Raw genomic sequence first — 19,958 nt, 5'->3', positions numbered from 1 at the left:
TTAAAAATGTAAACTTGAGCTTTGGAAAATTATTTCCACCAAACAATCACGAAAATAAGATTTGCTAATGATTAAAATTGACGCTCTATTGTCAGGTACTGATCGTGAACTCAAACACTGCAGATCTTATTTATATGTTCTTTGTTCAGATATTTCCTGCTTTATATCATAACTCTGCCATCCAGTAAAAAGAAGCAGATTCCTGCACATAGCTCTTACATTCAAGAAATTTAGAAAGAAGTATGTCAAATTTGTCCTTAGCTCTCAATAGTCCCTCCTCTAAACTATTTTATCTCACTTTGCCCTATGGTGGCCTCCATGAGCATCATGGTTATTATCGAGGGTGGGACAAGTCCGATCCACCTTTTCAAGTTATTAGTACGATACGATACGATACGATATGATAAACTAGCTAAGCCCCAACTCAAGCCTGTCATCCACACTGCTCTATTCATAACTGGACACACTGGATGCCTGTGTACTGCGTTCTCTTCATGTCTGTGTCATATTCCACAGATGCAGACATTAAAACTGTAGTGAAACGCATGTACGATGTCCGTATGACTGTTTGTTGTTTTCAGGCCGATTTTTGCTGAGAACCGTGCTCGTGTCGCGGTAGAAATAGGCAAGACTCAGAATCTCTAGATCACGCGACGCAGCAGCCATGCTTGACCGCGTGCGTGAGAAGCACATCTCATGCATCCAGTGTGAACAGTCTAACCTGCTAGCATGGACGCCAAAATGAAAAGCGAGACATAACGCCACACAGCAGCGCTGCACACGCGTCCGCTGTGTCCAGCCTGTATTACTGTATCTGCGCGTCATTATCAAACCCATCTCGCATGTTTAGTGGGATAGTTTCCAAATCAATGAAATTCCAAACCACATTTTTTACTCCTATCTTGCACCCAGGCAGATTGAAACACACAGTAGCACGCACATGTAAACACAGCATGAACCATTGATGGCCCGATGCCAGGCAGCTGAGTTAAGGTGCGTCATACACTGTCACCACAAAGAGCAGGACAGAAGCAGAGAAATGCTTCCTGAGCCCATGATGGCGAAAAATGCAAACGAGCCGTGTTTGGTTTGTCTGTTCTGGGCTACTGTAGAAACATGGCAGACTCCGTCGAAGAAGATCCTCTCCCTCTGTAGATATAAAAGTTTGACTTCCTTTGCACAGAAATATGTGGTTATATCACTGATATACTCATGTATGTTCTCCATACCAGTATTTAAACATTTCAAACTGCTCTACTTTTTAACTGAGAAGACTTACTGTACCACCATCCATCTCCTTTAACCACTTTCACTCAGAACATTGTACACAAATTAGTCTCCATTAGGGAAAGTGTCATGATATAGAAAACACACAAACCAGCAACATACTGTGTCTTTGGATCTCACAGCTGAAGTGTCTAACTGCTGTCGCTCTCTTGTCCTGTGCACAGTGTATTCTGGGATCTGTACTGCGCTGCCCCGGACCGGAGGGAGACATGTGAACATTCCAGTGAGGCCAAGGCTTTCCATGACTATGTGAGTGAACTTAACCAACCCTGCACACAAATACACACACACGCTCACACTTACACATGCTTGTGAGCACATACAAGCACACGCAGAGTGTGTATGAGGGAGAAGGGGCTGTTCTGTGTGTGATAATGCTGCTGGTTCTTGTTTTGACATGTCTGGTCTGCCTGCTGCAGCCTCTCTTCTGGATGGGACAGAGCCAGACGTCTGAAATAGCACGCTTTTAAAAATGCAGCACCTATGAACACTGCTTGTATATTTTATGGGAAAGCCCTAAGACTTCCATCTTTGAATTTTTAAAGTCTGATGGTGGAGTCTTGATGCCATCCTGCCATATTTCACATGATCAGCCTTGATCAGATATCAGTTTTCTGACTGTGTAGCTCATCTGCTGGCCGCACTTCCTCAAAAGTGCCGACCCATGACCTGGCAGGTCTGAGCGAAACTGTCGGCCTGGGGTGAAAGGTGGCAGCACTGGCTGGCTATTTATTGGTCCACTCACGGATTCAGTGAAGGTCAGGGAGCATAAAGCAGCTGGCTGCTCACACAAGCACATTAACACACACATTCACACACAATACACAGGACACATTAGAGCTAGATGTGGCTGCAGGGGACGAACAGGGTGACGAAGGGTCAGGGTCCAGGCCCCCTTGACCCTCTCATCTTCTGAAGGGTCCGAGCAGTCGATCAGTAACCTATCGAACACACACAAAAACACACACACTGTGTTGAGGAGCTAGAGAGTCTTTGTTGGTGCAGCTCTCATCATCGCGAATGACCATTTTGAGGTCACTCACTTTCTGTCAGTCGGGGCTTTAAAATGGATTTCTCTACTTTACCTCGAATGTCTTCCTTTCAGGCTCGTCCACGCTCTATTAAACATTTGCTCTGTGTTGCCTGAGACGTATTTGACTAAGGATTACACGGCTGTTAGGATGTTGACTGGACGGACTGCCTCAACTAGTAGATTATCGTCCCACCTGGGCAGGAGTGAAACCTGAAATGGATTAGAGATGCTATTCTTACCATACGCTGCTCATTCAGGCTGTTTTAGCCCACAGCCGGTCACCCATTCAGCTGAACTCTCTTATGAGGTTTGACAGCAAAAGTGTGAGCACTTGTCAGCCGAACAGATTACATTTGTTGTGCATGTTGTAAGTGTGTGTGTGTGTGTGTGTGTGTGGTGTGTGCGTGTGTGTGTATCCACAGCAGTCTGTCTGTGTGTGTATGTGCACGTGTTGGACCACCATAAGATTAATTACATGGTTAATTAAACCTAGTAGTTAATTAAATCTGACAACTGTGTCTAATTAATCTAAATGCAATATAATTTCCTACACCTTTCTCCAGAGGTAGGCCAGCTGGATACCTGCATGTCAGCTCTTTAACGGCTCTGCTTTGACAGGCCTGGTCAATATATGGCTGAAATTCAGGGTTCAGATTCATGCCAACAGGAAAATAAAAAAGACATTTTAAAAGTCCATGTGATTCAGTTTTCGGCCCCAGAAAGCGGTCAGGTGAGAGGCAGGATCAGTAATGAAGCTGTATATTTGATTATAGAGGGAATGAATCAAATGAAGACTTAAACCAAGGAACCTGACAAAGAAGGAAGGGTCATTATGAATCTTGCTATGGTGCCAGACTGTGGTGTCAGCTGTATTGAAGTCTATGGGAGCTGCATGGAGAAACACACTACAACCCAACATAAAAACGTTGTATGACTTCTGATGAAGAAATGCCTCTAGAAAATGAAAGAACACACTTCAGATAGTAGGTACATGACTAATAATATGACCAAATATTGCTGATGAGACTGCAGTTACACTGTGAACACGATCAATAAAAAAAATCAGTGGTTAATCTACTCTCTGAGTGTGCTGATTCATTTTCTGGAGGCATTTCTTCATCAGAAGTCATACGACGAAGATATGTTGGGGCTAGTATGTTTCTTCATGCATCTCCCATAGACTTCAATACAGCTGTCACCACAGTCTGGCACCATAGCAAGATTCAGTGACGTAATGACCCTTTCTTCCTTTTAGGTTCCTTGACTTAAACTGGGACAATTTGAGGTTTTGTTTTTACTAGACACACTTTATTGGAGTTCAAGGATTCAGACGGTGTTGTTTGACCTTCGACCTGGTTCAAGTTCAGGAGGTCAGTGTGTCTGCCGTCTGACGGAGAGGGCTGATTTGTTGGTGACTAATTAGGACAAAAATATTTATTAATTTAAGATTTAGTTGTCAGCCTCCTTAAGAGGCAGATTTTGGGTTTTTTTCCCCCTAATGTGGTGTTACAGTTGGATCTTATTCCATCTTCTTTCAACTCCTCATTGAAGCTTTAAGATTGTTTTACAGAGTGAATTATTCAAATCCAAGTTTCTGTGATTTTATTGTTTCAATATTTCAACAACTGGAAATATTCTAGATGTCCCCAAATTTCAGACTTGTATATTTGTTACGATCTTCACTAGAAATTGAAATAAGGTTAACCTTTTTTTGAACAGTGTTTGGCTGCACAGCATAAGTTGGTAATGACCCAGGGGGCTTTTTAGTGCTGCTATTTTATAATGAAGTAAAGCTATATATGTATTTTTTGGTCTATTTTTAATTGTAAAAGCTGGAACTTTAACCCAAAGTGACAGTCAGCAGTGAAGCGTGTGTGCATGCACGAGGGTGTGGCAGTGGCTCTGACAACAGCAGAACGCAGTAGGTGTGTGTGTGAGCACATGTGCTTTTGTGACTGTTACCATGCATGTGTGTCTTTGTGCGACAGAGAGAGGGAGAGTGTGTGTGTGTGTGTGTGTGTGTGTGTGTGTGTGTGTGTGAATGAATCCCCAGGGTGATGAGGGGTCTGTCTGTCTCTGATTAACTCTGGCTCCTTGGTCCCCGTAGACCGACGGCCTGATCAAGTCTCTATCACGGCCCCTTGCTGATAACGGCTCCCTCATTCCCCCAAGTCCCCCCGGATCACAGAGTGAAAAACAACACAGCTCCCAGGAGTCGAACACACTCCGCACACACTCCGCACACACTCTGCTCTGTGTGTGTGTGTGTGTGTGTGTATGTGTGTGTCGTTCAGCAGGAATAGTGAAAGAGGAATGAGTGCGAGATAAATTGGTTGTTTTTATTTATGTTTTTTATAATTTAAAGTCTTCTCTGGTAGCTTAGCTGTCCGTTTGTTGTGGATAACAAAAAGAAAACATGAGCGCTGGGCTATAAAATTGATATTTAGGAATACAGTTTGCTTATTTGTTTCCTGAAACTGATGTGGTTGCTAGGCAACGTTGAGCCAGAGTGGAGTCTTAGTTACAGATTTGGTTTGGCTCGGCTCAGTTTGGCTCAATTTGGCCCCCGGTTTGAAGGCACCTCTTACTCAGCTCTGTCCTACTGGCCCTCATTGTGAGCGATGATGTAGACTTTGTGGACTCTCCAGTTTGGGGAAGATAATGGAATATAATGTGCTAATCCTCAGATCTGGGGACTGGTTGACAGCTAATCCAGGGGAATGTGGTGGGATTGGAGCCCTGGCCGCACTCCCAGAACTGGAGGCCTCTGACTAGCTGGATCGCTGGTTGGCTTCACCCCTGGATGGTGAATCTACAATCATCGCCACTCGAACTCGCGCGTAAACACTCGCAGGCGCGCGGCTTGTGTGCAGATTGCACACCCACACTCATATGCAAATGAACGCTCAAAGTAAGCGAGATGATACTGTATCATAAAGAGCTGGAACAGAAATGAAGTCTTGTACCTCTGTAAAAGTAATTTAAGTGGCCTCTCTTGTCGTCTTAATTGTTGGAGTTGTGTTGCTGTCCTTCCTCTTCACGCTGCCTTTTAATCATGTTTATTTCCTAAAAGAGATCCGCACATCTTATAGTCCTCTTCTCTGCTCGAATTTTTGGATGTTCCTCAAACGAGCACTTTGTTGAGGAAACGTGTTTGATTATAAGAACATGGCACGTCTTTAGTAACTCAATATGAATGATTAAAGGACGGGAGCTTTGTGATGAAGAAAGCATACATATTGACGCGAGCAGACACACTTGTTCACACACAAACACATGCACGCACATTAAAGCAGGCAGAAGAATGAGTCTCTGTCTTCTCCGACACACACACGCACGCACGCACTTGCAATCACTGACAAACAGTCTTTCAGGAAGTGATACACTCGGCCTTGTTGTTGCAGACGTTTTGCCCCAGCCAGAGGTCACAACCCCGAACATCTGCGATTCACGCCAATCCGGGTTCAGCGCCTGCGGAGTGTCACAGATTTAGTGCCACAAGTGCGTCATTCACATCGCAGCGCTTCACTGACTCCGCTCAGCTCTCGGCTTATTGATGGGAACTGTCATGATGACGGTAGAGACAGATCACTGTTGGGAAATAGAAGTATAAAGGCATTTGTATTATTAGTCTTTTAACCCCAATTTGGAGCAAAAATGCCAAACATTCACTAGATCCAGCTCCTCCAGTGTGATCATTTGTATTTTTCCTCGGTTTGATATCAATTTTAATTGAATATATCAGTATTTCTTTTGCAAAGACGTCTATGAATGTCTTGTTTCGTCTGACCGACCATGGTGGGCTCAGGATGTTTGAGGGGCAGGGGCGAAAATAAAAAAAGGGGGCACCAGCTGTATGCGGTCGGGCACCAGTGCGCAGAAAGTCGTGATACGTTTATAATGAACCGGAAGGGCACCCTAGAGCTGCACTTTCGCAGTGTTTTTCCGAACCTGGGGGCACCGGGTTGGTGACTAGAAGCTGAAACAAGCAGGTGTTTGAAAAGAAGAAGACGACTGGTTGCTCTATATGTAACACAACGCCGGCAAAAATAGTGTCGGAGAAAAAAGAGGCAATCCAGGCACTCCAAACAAGAAAAAGTATAAAAACAGGACATATTAAAAGCCTTAGTTATAATGGCTAAATCATTAAAAGGGCAATCACTGAAAAAGCCAACGTGCTTCATCACCTGCTCCAAATGAAGCAGGTGTACACTTGAAAAACAACTCAAATGATCAATCAATCATCCGAATTGTTGTGGATTAATTTCCCCGACTGATCATTTAAACAGCTCTAAATCAACTAATCAAAACATAAAGATGATGAGAGTCAGAGTCAGAGAGTCTGTTCCCGGCATGCAGTGTGCAGACAGCAGAGAGACGGAGGTGCTCTTGTTGGCTGTTGCCCGGGGATTCTTTGAGAGGGTTAAACATTTGTCAGGCTGGACCACAGTAACAGGTGGCACGAGGGGAGGAGCTGCACTCTGTAAACAACCGTTGATGGCCAAGCCTTTGTCTGGACTCTGTGTGCGATTTTGCGTGTGTGTTTTCTGTCTCCACAACTCCCCGTGTTGCCGTACCAGGTGCTCGCTCGCCTAATTTTAACGCCACACGTCTGCTGAATGCTCTCCCTCTCCGTCTTTGTCTCTGTCCTTTTCGCCGGAGACAGAATTTACTCATCCTGCACTGCTTTTTTTTCCTCCTCCTGCTTCAATTCCTCTCAGGTCTTTTTCACCACCGACACACCCCCCTCCCCTCTTCACCATCCTCCCCCTGCTCTTTCTTTCCTTTCCTCTCTGTTCCACGCTCTCTTTCTTATTCCTCCCCCTCTCTCCTTTTTTGCCTCCCTCCCTCCCTCCCTCCTCTCTCCGCCCTCCCCCTCTCTCAGAGGAGATTGATTGGGTAATCTGGCTGGGTGCCAGTAGTGCCCGCTTTCTCGCTCGGGGGAAGGAGAGAAGCGGGGGCGACATGACGACATGCAGGAATAATAATAACATCCATAATATAGGCAGAGTAGGTATGGATGGAGGGATGGAGGAGGAGGAGGAGAAAGAGCGGAGGAATCTTCCTTTCTACAGATTCTCCCGGTTGTTTTCAGTTTAAATTTAGCCTACACACAAACGGCATGCCACAACATTGTGTCTCCATTTCTGTCTGTCTCTATCTGTCTCTCCATCTCTCCGTCCTCCCTCCCTCGCCTCCTCCGTTTGCGCCTGTGTCGTCTTTTAATATCAAACAGTGCGTGGAGTGCAGGCTGCAGGCAGACGGGCGTCGAGCGAGAGGACGCTGTCTTTGTGTGCCGTTGTTTACCTTTGTTACCGTCTAAATGAAAAAGGCCAGTTGGCTCCTCTGTCTGTGTATACCTTTCCCTATCTGAGGGAAGGAACAAAGCCTGAAAGTGCTGCCCTCAAGCTGTGTGTGTGTGTTCGGCTGGAGGTCTGGAAGTGACAGAAGCAGAAGATCAAATATTGTTTATGGTTCCCTTCCTTGCAGGTTCATTCTGGGCGAGCTTAAAAAAAAAAGTGCCGTGGTTTTAGCATTTGATCTGAAACGCTGAGAGCGCCGGCTTCCGGATCTGTGTTTGACAAGAGACGGACATGAAGACAGACATATGGAGACGAGAAACCAGGGACGGGGACGGACAGACAAGCGACAGAGAGGAGAGAAGAGGAGGAGAGGCAGCGAGGGAGGAGGAGGGAGGGAGATGTATCAGTGTGCAGGAAGAAAGAGGTGTCTGAAGACACTGGGGACTGTTTTTGAAGTCTGCATTTTTCAGAGTTTATCAGAGTTTTGCTGCTTCTTACTAGCCGCGAATCCGCCCGAGCATAGCTATTGTAGAAACCAAACACTGCAGCGATTCCTTTCCCTCCTTCCATTGCAGATTTCCAACCCGGTCCCATTTAATTTCCCTAACCCAGTTACCCATGAATGCCCCCTTAGTTGCAACATCATCATCCATAAAATTTAAACAAATGCTTTAGATGAATACTACATGCTGGGAAATAGTGGAAAAGTCCTCCAGGCATTTGTTTATCTCTCCCAGTGAAACTCGGAGTGGATGCTGCCAATTCTGTCTCAGTCCGTGTAGTCGTTTTCAGGAAATAAATTATGGTTCAATAATTAAAAAAAAGCAGCATTCATCACTTGTTTCCCCCGACTGTAACCGGTTTACTGTGGAGAATTGAAGTGAGCAATTTGTCAGGGGGTTGGAAGTTCGAGGGCGACCTTCCGTGCCGGAGGTGTTTGTGTCTGTGTGGTGTTTTCTCCTGCCAAGGCTGCATCTCCTGATTCGGCTCAGACACTCACACACACACAGACGCCCTCTCTGTCACCATCTTTTGAAGTTCCCCCCGACACTGGTGACACCAAAACCACATCCACTTACGGTATCCATCAATCCATTGTGTTAAAAGACCCTGCGAAACATGGCATTAATTACTGCAATTATGATGCGTCTGCTGTGTTTGCTTCTGCTTAGTTTAAACTTTACTCTGGCAACCTCCGCTGACATTGTGTTGTTCTAACTTTGTGTCCCAAGTCTTTGAGCAGAAGGCAGAACGACCTGGAATGGGATTTTGGATTTTTTGTGAGCATTTTGTAAATTTCAAGGGCATTTTTCTCGTCTCCAGTCAGCTTTTTCCAGCTGTGCTCTCGTTCCCAGAGCAAACCTTGGAGCGGCACTCCATTTACTGCTGTTACTCATTAGGTCTAAAACACTGACGATGGTTACAAGGATTGTCAGAGCGGTCCCAGGGAGTGAAACCTATCTTTAAACACACACTCCTGTTGGTTAACTCGGGGAGTCGAGAGGCCATTTTCCTTCTTTTACGCCAAGTCCCTAAATTAAATCAGCTCACACTGGAGCTGCTGTGGTGGATAGGATATGAAAAAAGTTAGATTTGTAAGTCAAACTTGATTGCTGAGGAAGTTTGGAAGGAGGACATCTGGGACGTCCTGTCAAAGTGTGTGAGGACACTTTTAAGGCTGTAAGATGATTGATTAAGCAGGATGCACGACATTTGAGATCAAGAGTTTCACAAGTTTAAGACGGAGAAAAACACTGAATTTAAAGTATGTATGACATGCATTGTGTGCTTCACAATCCTCCCTGGCCGAATTATAATAGTCTTTTATCAAGATAGGAGCTTGACGATGGTGTTGAGACACATTAAACCACAGTTGTAAGCTTTCATCCAGCCCTGAGTAGTGTCTGCAGGCAGCCTGTAGGTCGCCTGAGAGGTGAAACTCTGGGCAAAGACAGTTCTCTCTCGTTGTTTTGAGTTTGAAGCAACATTTTCTTCAACTCTGATCTTCTGTCATGTGCGCTGTGGTGGCAGGAACAATGTTGAGAGAGACTTCAGGAACAAAATCAACCTGAAACGGTGAAAGTGAGGGGGACCCCAGCGGAGATCACACTGGTGAATGATGCGGCAGGTTTGTGGTTGAGTCTTTGTAGATTTCAGAGCTTCCTCACACAGAGTTTTGTCGTGATACTTCCACTGTATACTTTTGAGGTGCTGTTTCCACCACAAAACACTGATGGTTGGTGCTTTTGACTGTCTTTAAGCCCTGAAATGTTACACACAACTGGAAATGAGCCCTTTTTTTTTATTGATATGAACATAACATTTTGTTTATTTGCGCATTGCCATCACTGACAGGGGTTTGATGATTGTTTTCTCAGTCATCCTGTCATAGATGTTCTTGGGTTATGAAGCTTAACGATTGCCTCTGCTCAACTGGTGTATATTGTACTCCACACCGTTGTAGTATCTTCTTACTGCAGTATTTAAAGTTCTCCTAATTAACCAACTGTAGTACAGTTAGAGAATAGTGTGGCTCGGCAGTAACAGAACAGGAGAGGTACACACATTATTTACTCAAGTAAAAGTACAGATACTGTAAGTAAAGACTCCGGTAAAAGTAAGAAAGTACAGGCTCTGAAATGTACTCAGAGTATAAATCGGCGTCATTAACACACCTTTTCTCCCCATCGGAGCCCCCTTCACTGTCCGCTTCTGTCCCATTACGTCTTTTACGTTGTTTCGTCTTGTTACGTTCGGCGTGCGTGATCAGTCTTGCGATGTTGGGAAGGCGGCGTGCAATGACGCAAAATAGAAATAATCCGGGATTCACCTCAGAAGCATTAACACTAAAGTAACGAGCCTGTTTTGAAAATGTCAGGAATAGAAAGTACAGATATTTGTGTTAGAATTTAAGGGAGCAAAAGTTAAAAGTTGTCAGAAAAAATGAATGCTCGAGTAAAGTACATATACCTGAAGAAGTCTACTTAAGTGCGGTGACAAAGTGTTTTTGCAAATTCACCTCCATGAGCACTAGAGCCCTATTTCTCTTGCAGCGACGGCAACCTTTATCACCGTTCTGACAGAATGCTTCCAAAGTGGTGCCTTTTAACAAAATCAAGCTGACGTCCACATGAAGTGAATCAACTGATTTTTCGCTGACGTTATCAGACTATTAATGAATTTAGTCAATGAAATCACTGACTTAGCCTAATGTAAATAGATAATTAAACAAAATACAGACTGTGCTTGTTTATCAAATTTAAATATATTCATCAAAATTAAATTATTTACCAAATTATGATGTCGAAATATAACTTGGCTCCCACAGGTGTCATAACGTGAAGGTAAACATCGAGTTAGTCTGCTGCCTTTACTTCGCTTCATGTGATCGGCGTGATTATTCCGCATGTTGTATTTACATGTTACGTGGCCTCATGTCACCGCAAAGCTTAGGGGACATTTGTTTACATACAAGAGCAGCAGACTTAAATTGTGTTGACAAATTAATTAAAATGTTTAATTAATAAGTAACTTCTCTTCCTCCCTCAAGTCAGAGCTTCCTTCAAACACTCAAACAACTCTTTCTTCTTTTCTTCCTCACCTCTTTGCCCACTCGTGCAATCTTTCTCCTCCTCACACACACTCTGTCCTGCCCTCTCTCCTTTGCCTCTGCCTCTCTTTGTGGCTTGTAGCTGGCAAACGTTGCAGCCTGGCACAGTGTGTCCCTGGCACAGCGTGTGTGTGTCTCTGTGTGTGCGTGTCTGCTGTCTGCTGCACAGCTCTGCCAGTCCACCAGTCTCAAGTACCAGCTGGGCACCCGAACTCACAACCAAAATAAACTGGCCGAGCTATCAATGGGCCCATGGGCTGCAGCGTGTGTGCAGAAGTGTGCTCGCTTGTGTTTGTGCGCGCGTGCATATGTACGTGTCTACGTGTGTGTGTGTGTGTGTGTGTGTGTGTGTGAGGTGCTCATCGGACACCCTGCTTATTAAGTCTCATTGAACCGAGTGGTGAAACAAACACAGTCCTTCCTCAGATGAATGCCTGAGATGTTCGCCTGTCTCAACTTTGCATTACACTGAGGCCCTCCCTGCAAGGATTAAAGACTAAAACAATTACAAAGCCTTATTTGCAATTCAAATTCTCCTAAATGCAGACTTAATCCCCATTTTCCAAAGGCAGCAATACTGAGAGGCAGAATAAATGTGTGAGAGAGATCCAGTTCAAGCCTCTGTCGGGGTTTCTGTTGCTAAAATAACACTTATAAGTTATGGGGGGGGGGGGGGGGATAATGAACGTGCTTTGAGCTGGTTGAGTTATATTTGGAGAACAGTTTGTTTCTGTTAAAAGCTCGTCTTTGTAACGACAGGATAAATGCACAGAATCAGCAGGGGAGTCGCTGTTTTTTTCACACCGCTCGTTCAGAGGGACGCGCTCACATCCTCGGGGATATTTGCATTTTATTTTAATTTCCGCGCGTGTGTATTTACATATTGACATACGTGTGCGTTGAAGGTGCGCAAGTGTCCTGATGGCGGTGGCCACGGTGAGCGTGCTTTACTGCTGCCCAGGGTATATTTACAGACAGTGACTTTAATGCAGTGTAATGATTATTTTTATTCCAGGTACTTCGGCAGCCCGTTCACTCTGAGTGGAATGACTCCCCATCGGCCCACTGATTACCTCTGTGGCTGCTGCCACACCTGGCTCCTTCAGCTCTCCTCTCTCTCCACCATTACACCTTGAGAACCTTCCCCCCTTTTATTTTACACCTTCATCTGTTTGTCCCTCTCTATTCTCTCTCCTTAAGCCTCCATTCAACGGTGGGCTACACCTTCAATCACTTTGGCCTCTCTCTCTGCTCCACCTTTTATCATCTCCTCCTCACCTTCCTCTCCTCGATCATTACACCTTCACTCCTCTACCTCTCCTGATTTTGCACCATGATTTCAACCTGCTGACTGTTTCTTCGTAGCTTTTCTTTTGCTTCAACACCTTGAAGCATGAAAACAGGCTCTTACTTTTGCAAGTCTGCAAAGTTGTCTGCAGAGGTGTGCAGATGTTGTCTTGGATGGCAACTGAAATGCAGACAAAATAAACTTCCTAAGAGAGTTAAGTGTTTGTTAGATGCACAGGACTACAAATACACACATGTATCTGAGGTTGTAGGGATTTGCTTGTTCCTTTGCAAACATCCGCAACCAGGGCCGCTGGAAGTCGGTCACAGTTGGGGTGCTGAGAGGTCAGCCTATCTATTGGCATCTTAGTAAATGGTGTTTGACATTCATATTTTTTATATTAATTTGAATGGTCAGGATAACTTATTTCTAACAGTTATTCACAAAAATATACAAACATTAGAAAACGTCTTGCATTTCAGCAGACAGCGAACGTGAACACCAACATATAATAGGTCAAAGCAGCCACAGCAATTGCAGTCGACCACAGCAAGGAGATGAAGAGGGAGAGAAATTCCCCAGGCTCCCTTATAAAATCGCTCAATTTTGTGAGTTGTCGAGTTAGGAGGAACTTACACTTCGGGAAACGCTATCTATAAAAAATTCTTCTTTATCTGGGCCTTCTTTCAAATTCGGCGAGTGCTATACATGAAGTAATTTCTTTTCATGTATGAAATACATTGTGTCCGATACAGACGTTTCACAGAGGAGAGGAGCATATATGATGCAGATCTGCCAGTCTGCAGTAGAGTTCGTACATTTGACTGATAAATCAGAGAATAGTCAAGTAACATTAGGCTTCATGATCAAAGAACGTTTTTATATCATGTGGACTGTCAAATGATGGTTTTTATAATGCGATGTTTTAGGTCACGCTGAAGCCCCCTCAGCACCCCTTCTTCCCGTGTCGAGGTCTGCAACAGTTTCAGTGAGAAACCTGTTGGTGAAGTTTTCATTTTCAGCTACACTCACCGGTTTCCACGTTCCTCCTTTCTACTTAACACCCTGTCCATTATCAGGCTTTTGTCTACTTGGTTAAAAAAAGTGACATCAGAAGAGGAATTGTGCTATATTTATGATCAGTTGGGATAATAAAGGGCTTTAAAACAGAAGGTCATGTAAACAGATCGTGACGCTTAAAGGGAAGATGAACTGCCGACTTTGTCATTTCTTCCTTTTCTTCCTCATCTGAATGTTTCGAGTAAACATCGTGTTTATCATCCAGGAGAGTTTCTTCCTCTCCTGCTTTATATTTGACTGAAGGTTTCTCACGTCCCTCACCTTGAGTTTGGTTGTACACAGCTGTTTCTTTAAGCTCATTCAAGCTCCCGTAGCACACAGCATCACATTTGGACCACTTCTGATGGTAGATTTGAAAAGTACAAGTTGAAAATTTGATTGTTAGACTTAATTACAGTCAGAGCAGAGCGTCTAATGAGGTCTGTCATTAATAGTACCCTTTAGCAGCTGTCTCAAAACTGCTGGCTGGAGTAATGAGTTAATGTTTCCTGGAACTATTTTAGATTTTTTTTCAGGTTTTTTTTTTTTTTGGCAACTCTTGAAAGATTTTTTCCTGCGCTTTGGAAGATGAAGAACTTGGATGAGTTGCATGTTTCAGAGTCCTTCCACCTCACATGTTTACACACAGACGCAACTGATGTTACACGTTTAAACACATCTTTGTCAGCTTTTCACAGATGTACAGAAGAATCCTCGGTATTTGTGGCTGTTAATTGATCGTGAGCTCAGAAATGAATATGTGCGCTGTAAATTTGTAAAGTTCACTTTACTGGAAAAAAGTCAGGAAACCGATCGCCTCAGAATTTTTATAAGTAAAGTCACTTAACTAGTCCTCTACACAAAGACACAGCCAACAACAACAACACTTTAATACAAGTCATGTTGCTTTGAGTGTCCATTTATTGGCTTGTGCTCACTATTTTGTTATGTTACAACAGAAATTAGATAAAAACGGGATGGAGTTCTGTATGTTATTAATCTACAGTCCAAAGGCAGTAATCATTTACAGATATAATGATATATTAACCGGAAATTTGTTATTTAAACAGACTTTTGGAAAGGAAGTTCATCACTGAGAAGGTTTTCTGGCACTGTGACCACGGTTGCAGTTACTTCTTCTGCACAGTAAAGACAATAGAGCTTAAAATAGAAGTGTTTACTTGTCTTTGTTCGAGTGTGTTCATGTGACTGATTTTCCTCTGACTGAGGTATTAGCCAGCCTTGAGGTCAGCGCGGGGTCAGAAGCTGCTGTTAAGGGTTTATTTCTTTCGGGAGGTCAGGAAGATCAAAAAATCACGTACTTAGTAACAAGTGCAATGTGTGAACTTCCAACCTCGACTTTTCTGCCTGGACGTAAGCCTCCATGACGGTTATTTATACCTCGCGTCGTGATTAAGTTCAGTGGATAAATAGGGCAGCACATCTGTTTCGTTTATTGACTGGATGTTTGGACTTATTTAAGCTCCAGTGTTTGTTCATGTAAGTATTTGTGCAGTGTTATTACCTCCTTTGTGTCCTGTCTGCGCTGCCTGATCTGTTTTTACCACATCAGATCTTTTCTGTAAAAAGTGACATTTGGAAAAGAGAGACCCACAACACTGCACTCTGCTGCACTCTGAAAAGGTCAGCTTTCACTGAGGAAGTGTGCGCGACCATCCGACGCTCTGCCAGAGTGTTTCTGCTATAGATTCCCACTTTGTGTTGACTCAGTTTGGACGATCTCTCGCGTTTCTTCCTCTGTGCTGTGCTGAACTGAGCTGCTCTCTTCTGCGCTGAAACGTTCCTGCTGGATGCTGTAATCTCTTCAGTGCATGGCCAGATTACTGTCTGCTCCATATTGTCTGGTGGCGGGCTGCAGGATGGAGAGATGGCAGGAGGAGGGGACAGAGGGAGGGATGGAGGAGGCTCTGATTTGCTGCTACATAAGGAAGATTACCTTTTTATTAATGTATCCATCTGGACGTTTGCTATATTTGGTTGTTTGTCCAGTCTATTTGTTTGTGTATAAACCTTATGAGATTTAGATAAACCAAGGCTCAGATTAGTCATATGTGTTATTTCTCAGGAGTTGTCAGCAAATGGCTGAATCACAATGTAACAGCATTATTATTAGACGGTATTGAAATGTGTGTAGAATTCCCTTTGTGGCCAATACTGTGAATTCATTGTGCTTTTTATCCAGATTCCTTTTAATTGAATGATTTTCAGGAAAGAAAATAAAGAAATTTGAGTCTTCACTGTGGCCCCCACCAACACCACCCACCACCCCCACCCTTCCACGCGTCTTCCTCTCCATCTCTTTCTGTCTCCTGTGCACTCCGTGCAGAAATGATTTCCATTCCTGCTGAATTAATGAGGTTCTGCTGAACTGAGAAAAGGCAAGGGGAGTGTGTACACACACACACACACACACACACACACACACACACAGACGCAGGCAGAGAGACACACATACACAATCACACACACACACACAAACATTCTCACAGGCACATATCTACTACAGCCATATTTAAGTCCATATTCACGCTCACACATGCACACAGTGATTCAATGAAGCGCGGCCACTTTCTGCCGTTTAAAAGCGCAAATCGTGTTTTTTTGTTTTCAAGTAAATTTGAGAAAATGTAGCCAGAGATAAAGAGTCTGAGAGCAATCACAGATGAAGCAACTGGTATATTCTCAAGTGCCGAACACACACACACACACACACACACACACGAACAGGACACACATACACAACAAACATGCAGCCTCATGAGTCGGGCCCCATAGCTGGGCCCAGTCACCATGGTAACACACCGCTGTGTGTATTAAACACTACAGTGGTTTGGGACTGTCGGAGGTTGTAAAACACCCCCAACCCCTACCTCATCCTCTCACACACACACATTCACACACACACAAATGTCATTCCATGACTGCTTGGACTGAAGTCAACCTTCACTCTGCTCCTCATCCTCATTTTCATTAAAGGGTAACACCAATTTTGCACATTTAAAGGAGATCTGTTATGCTTTTCTGTTTTTTTCCCCCCTTTCCTCCTTGTTTTATATCGGTTCTTGTGCATGTAAAAGATCTTGAAAGTTAAAAACGTCAAAGTCCGCACCGACAGAAGATCCTCTCTCCCACATAAAACACTGCTCCTGAGTCCCGCCTTTAATTCTGTGACTTGTGACATCACACTACATCACCATGTCACACATTTGCATAATTTATGCCTAGTTTGTCATGCTAGAAATTATTTTGCACAGCTGCTCTGTTTTTGTTAGCAGTGCTGGCTCAGGCATGTGTGGCAATTAATCAGATTGCATGTAGCTTCCTCTGGAGCCACAAAAGGTTTTATACTCTTACTTTTTCACGTATGCAGTAGTACTCCCCAAGACCTTTCAAAACACTTTAATAATGTGTAAAATTGGTGAAGTTACCCTTTAACTACTGATCTCCCACAGCGCTCAGGTGAAAAGCCACACAAACACAAAGCCCGCCAAAGCCCTGATGAGCTGTCGGGTGGCTCGGGTCTGGTTCATGCATTGTAAACACAGACAGCAGAGACACACGTGAAGGAGCACGCAGTCAAAGGGATGAAATTGCGGTGCGAGCGGCTGTTGTTTTGTGCCAGCTTGTGCGCCACTTGAAAGCTCCATCAAGGATAGGCTGAACAAAGAGGAGCAGAAAGTATCGGCTGATTCTGACGAGGTTCTTCCTCGTTGAGCTGATTTTTGCCAAAGTACGACAAATGTGTGGACCACATCTGGTCACATGTGGAGCTCGACACAAGACTCTTTCGATAACAGACTGTATGCAAACTGAGCTTTCTTTCTTTCAATCATTCTGGCTTCTTCTCTTTGTTTTTCTTGCCGTTGTTTCTTCATTAAATGCACATGATCATGCACATTCAGCCGCGCACGCAGAAAAATGCACCCTCTCTCCTCCTCGCCGCTCTCTGCTGTCTCAGTGTTTTTCTTTCCCATTTATCATCACTGAAGCAAAGGAACCGATTCCAATTTCATGTGTTTTCATTCCATTCCTCTATTTGCTTATTTCTTCATCCCCCTGTCTCTATTTTGATCTCGGGCAACCAGTCAGCAGTCAATAATCTGTTAAATAGCATTGATCGCCACCATTTAGTTTCCTGGCCAGCTACTTAGGTTGTAAAGCTGATCAATGCCTTTGAATGGGAACCACCTAGATAGCGGATTGACTGCTGGGACGCGCTCTGCAATCATATCATTTGTCTTCATTTGCTGTTCAATTATTTGTTGTAATGGCTGCTGTCAAAAACAGCCCCACGCTGGCCCACAATGGCACACATGGAGCCTAAAACTGTGGAGTGCATGCTGAGCCGGCATGCCCGACTCGCTCTGCTCACCTTGACACTCTGCTGCTGGAGGAAAGACATTATATAGTAAACAGCATGAAAGGAACAGTATCACATGTTGAAATGAGTAGAGGAGTGTGTTCCTGCGTGTGTGGAGGGGGGGTGTGTGTGACTCGTGAGTGCATGCAGATGGTGCTCATGCCTGGATGTGTCGATGAAGTCTGACCCAGACTGGACTTCCTCTGCCCAAGAGCCCCTTCCTGAACTCATCAATCACTTGTTGCAGGGCACAGACGTAGCGGTGTGTGTCCACGCGCATTATTTTCGGTGGGAGTTTTCAGCTTTGAGTTTCATGTACGGTTGCAACATTCTTTTAAATGATTAGTAAACAGGACTCATCATTTGTTGAAGACATCTGGGAATGTGTTGGTGTTTTTCCTGAACACGAAGAACAGATGGAAAAAAACAAATATTGGAATAAAAACTAGATTTTTACACCATGTATTTTGAGTTCTTTTGTTGTTTCAGGGGACTCTGGTGTGTAATCTTTGGCATGTTTGCCTTTGCTCCAAATGTTTCTCATTACTTTCTATCACCAGAAGCTTTTTTCTGAGCTCTGATAGTGCAGAAAGACCTTCGGTCAGCAACATAAACGTAGACATGATAATGTTACAACTGTGATTCCTTCACACATTCTGTGACAAATGTAATGAAGTTTTGAATGTTTTTAACCAAAATTCTTACATGTTGCACCTTTTAATGATACAAAATATAATCGACAAATAAATTATGATGTAGTATTTTGAATTAAAATAAAACTTTAATGATTTCTGAAGGCAAATCTGTCTGAAATAAGCCATCTTGCATAATGATTACTTTTACTTTTGGTACTTTTTGGTAGTGTGTTTTGATGCTCATAATTTTATAAATTAACTTAATTAAAAACTTATATGCATGACTTTAACTTGGAGTATTTCTACACTGATGTATTGCTCGTACTTCTTCTATCTCCTGTGTCATGTAAGATTTAAGAAATGATCATCTAACTAGACAGAAAATAATCTGCAAAGTTGTTTTCCTATGATTTGAAACAAGGAAACACAAACTGATTGTATAATGTTTGTGAGCTTATGACTAGAAAAAGGTATTCTTTTACTTTTTCTTTTACTGATAGTGAAATAATGGTGTCAGCATTAGTTTTAAACTCTTTTCTCCCACTCATTCACCTGAAATCATTGAACATGAAAGATGCCCTCCTGCAGATTTGTGTCTTTAGGTAGTTTGGGGGTTTTATTGCATCACTATAGTGAGGACATCCCACTCTCATTCAAATCATTCCCGCTCCGGCTCATCTGGCACCAACTTCCCTCCAACTTTTCCTCTATCTACTGTATCACCCTCTTTTAAATCTCTGCTCTCTCCTTTCTTCTCCTCCTTCTGCCTCCCTTGGTTTTATTGGAGAAGGAGTGTCCCCCTCCCCCTGCTTGTTTGAAGTACCCTGCTCGTATATCACAGCCTTTCCTCGCAGGATATCCTCCCTCTTCCTGCCTCTCCCTCTCTTTCTCCCTCATTCCCTCCCTCTCTCATCAGCCCCCCTCCCTGTCTATGGTCTGGAGGAGGGTAGTACCTGTTAACTCTATTTCTTTTCCACACTTTAACACTCTTCCCGAGCACCCAGCGGACACGCTCCCACACACGCACACGGACGATAATGTCAGCACGAGGAGCTCAGCTTCACATGATTTAGAGTTCGTCTGAATGTTTCATTATTGAAATCGTCAAATTAAACCACAGAGGTGATGTTGATAGTTGTTTGGAGTTACATCACATGAAATCAAGTATAACTACAATCACTTTTTTACAGTCGTTTTATTTGAGTCAGTTTAGTTTATAGGGAGTTGAGAATCAATTTGTACTTTAATATGTTTCAGATTTACTGACTTTGCAAGCATGCCTTGTAAATGTAATTGTTACGTGTATCATAAAGGGCACATGAGTAAAAAATATTATCCCAGTGAAAAGTTTTAGACGTTAAA

At 43.6% G+C, this 19,958-nt stretch overlaps 1 protein-coding gene across 2 annotated transcripts in view; it reads left to right on the top strand.

Moving 5' to 3' along the window:
* Positions 1-19,958, top strand: part of ssbp4 (single stranded DNA binding protein 4) — an 88,497-nt gene that overhangs the window by 21,810 nt on the left and 46,729 nt on the right. For both annotated transcript variants that reach the window (XM_073476915.1, XM_073476914.1), the window contains exon 4: positions 1,452-1,536. In XM_073476915.1, coding sequence (XP_073333016.1) covers positions 1,452-1,536 — 85 coding nt within the window. The remainder of the gene's footprint in view (positions 1-1,451; positions 1,537-19,958) is intronic.

Source organism: Pagrus major, chromosome 11 (assembly GCF_040436345.1).
Source record: "Pagrus major chromosome 11, Pma_NU_1.0".
NCBI lineage: Eukaryota > Metazoa > Chordata > Actinopteri > Spariformes > Sparidae > Pagrus > Pagrus major.
This window is presented reverse-complemented; position numbering and strand designations above follow the sequence as displayed.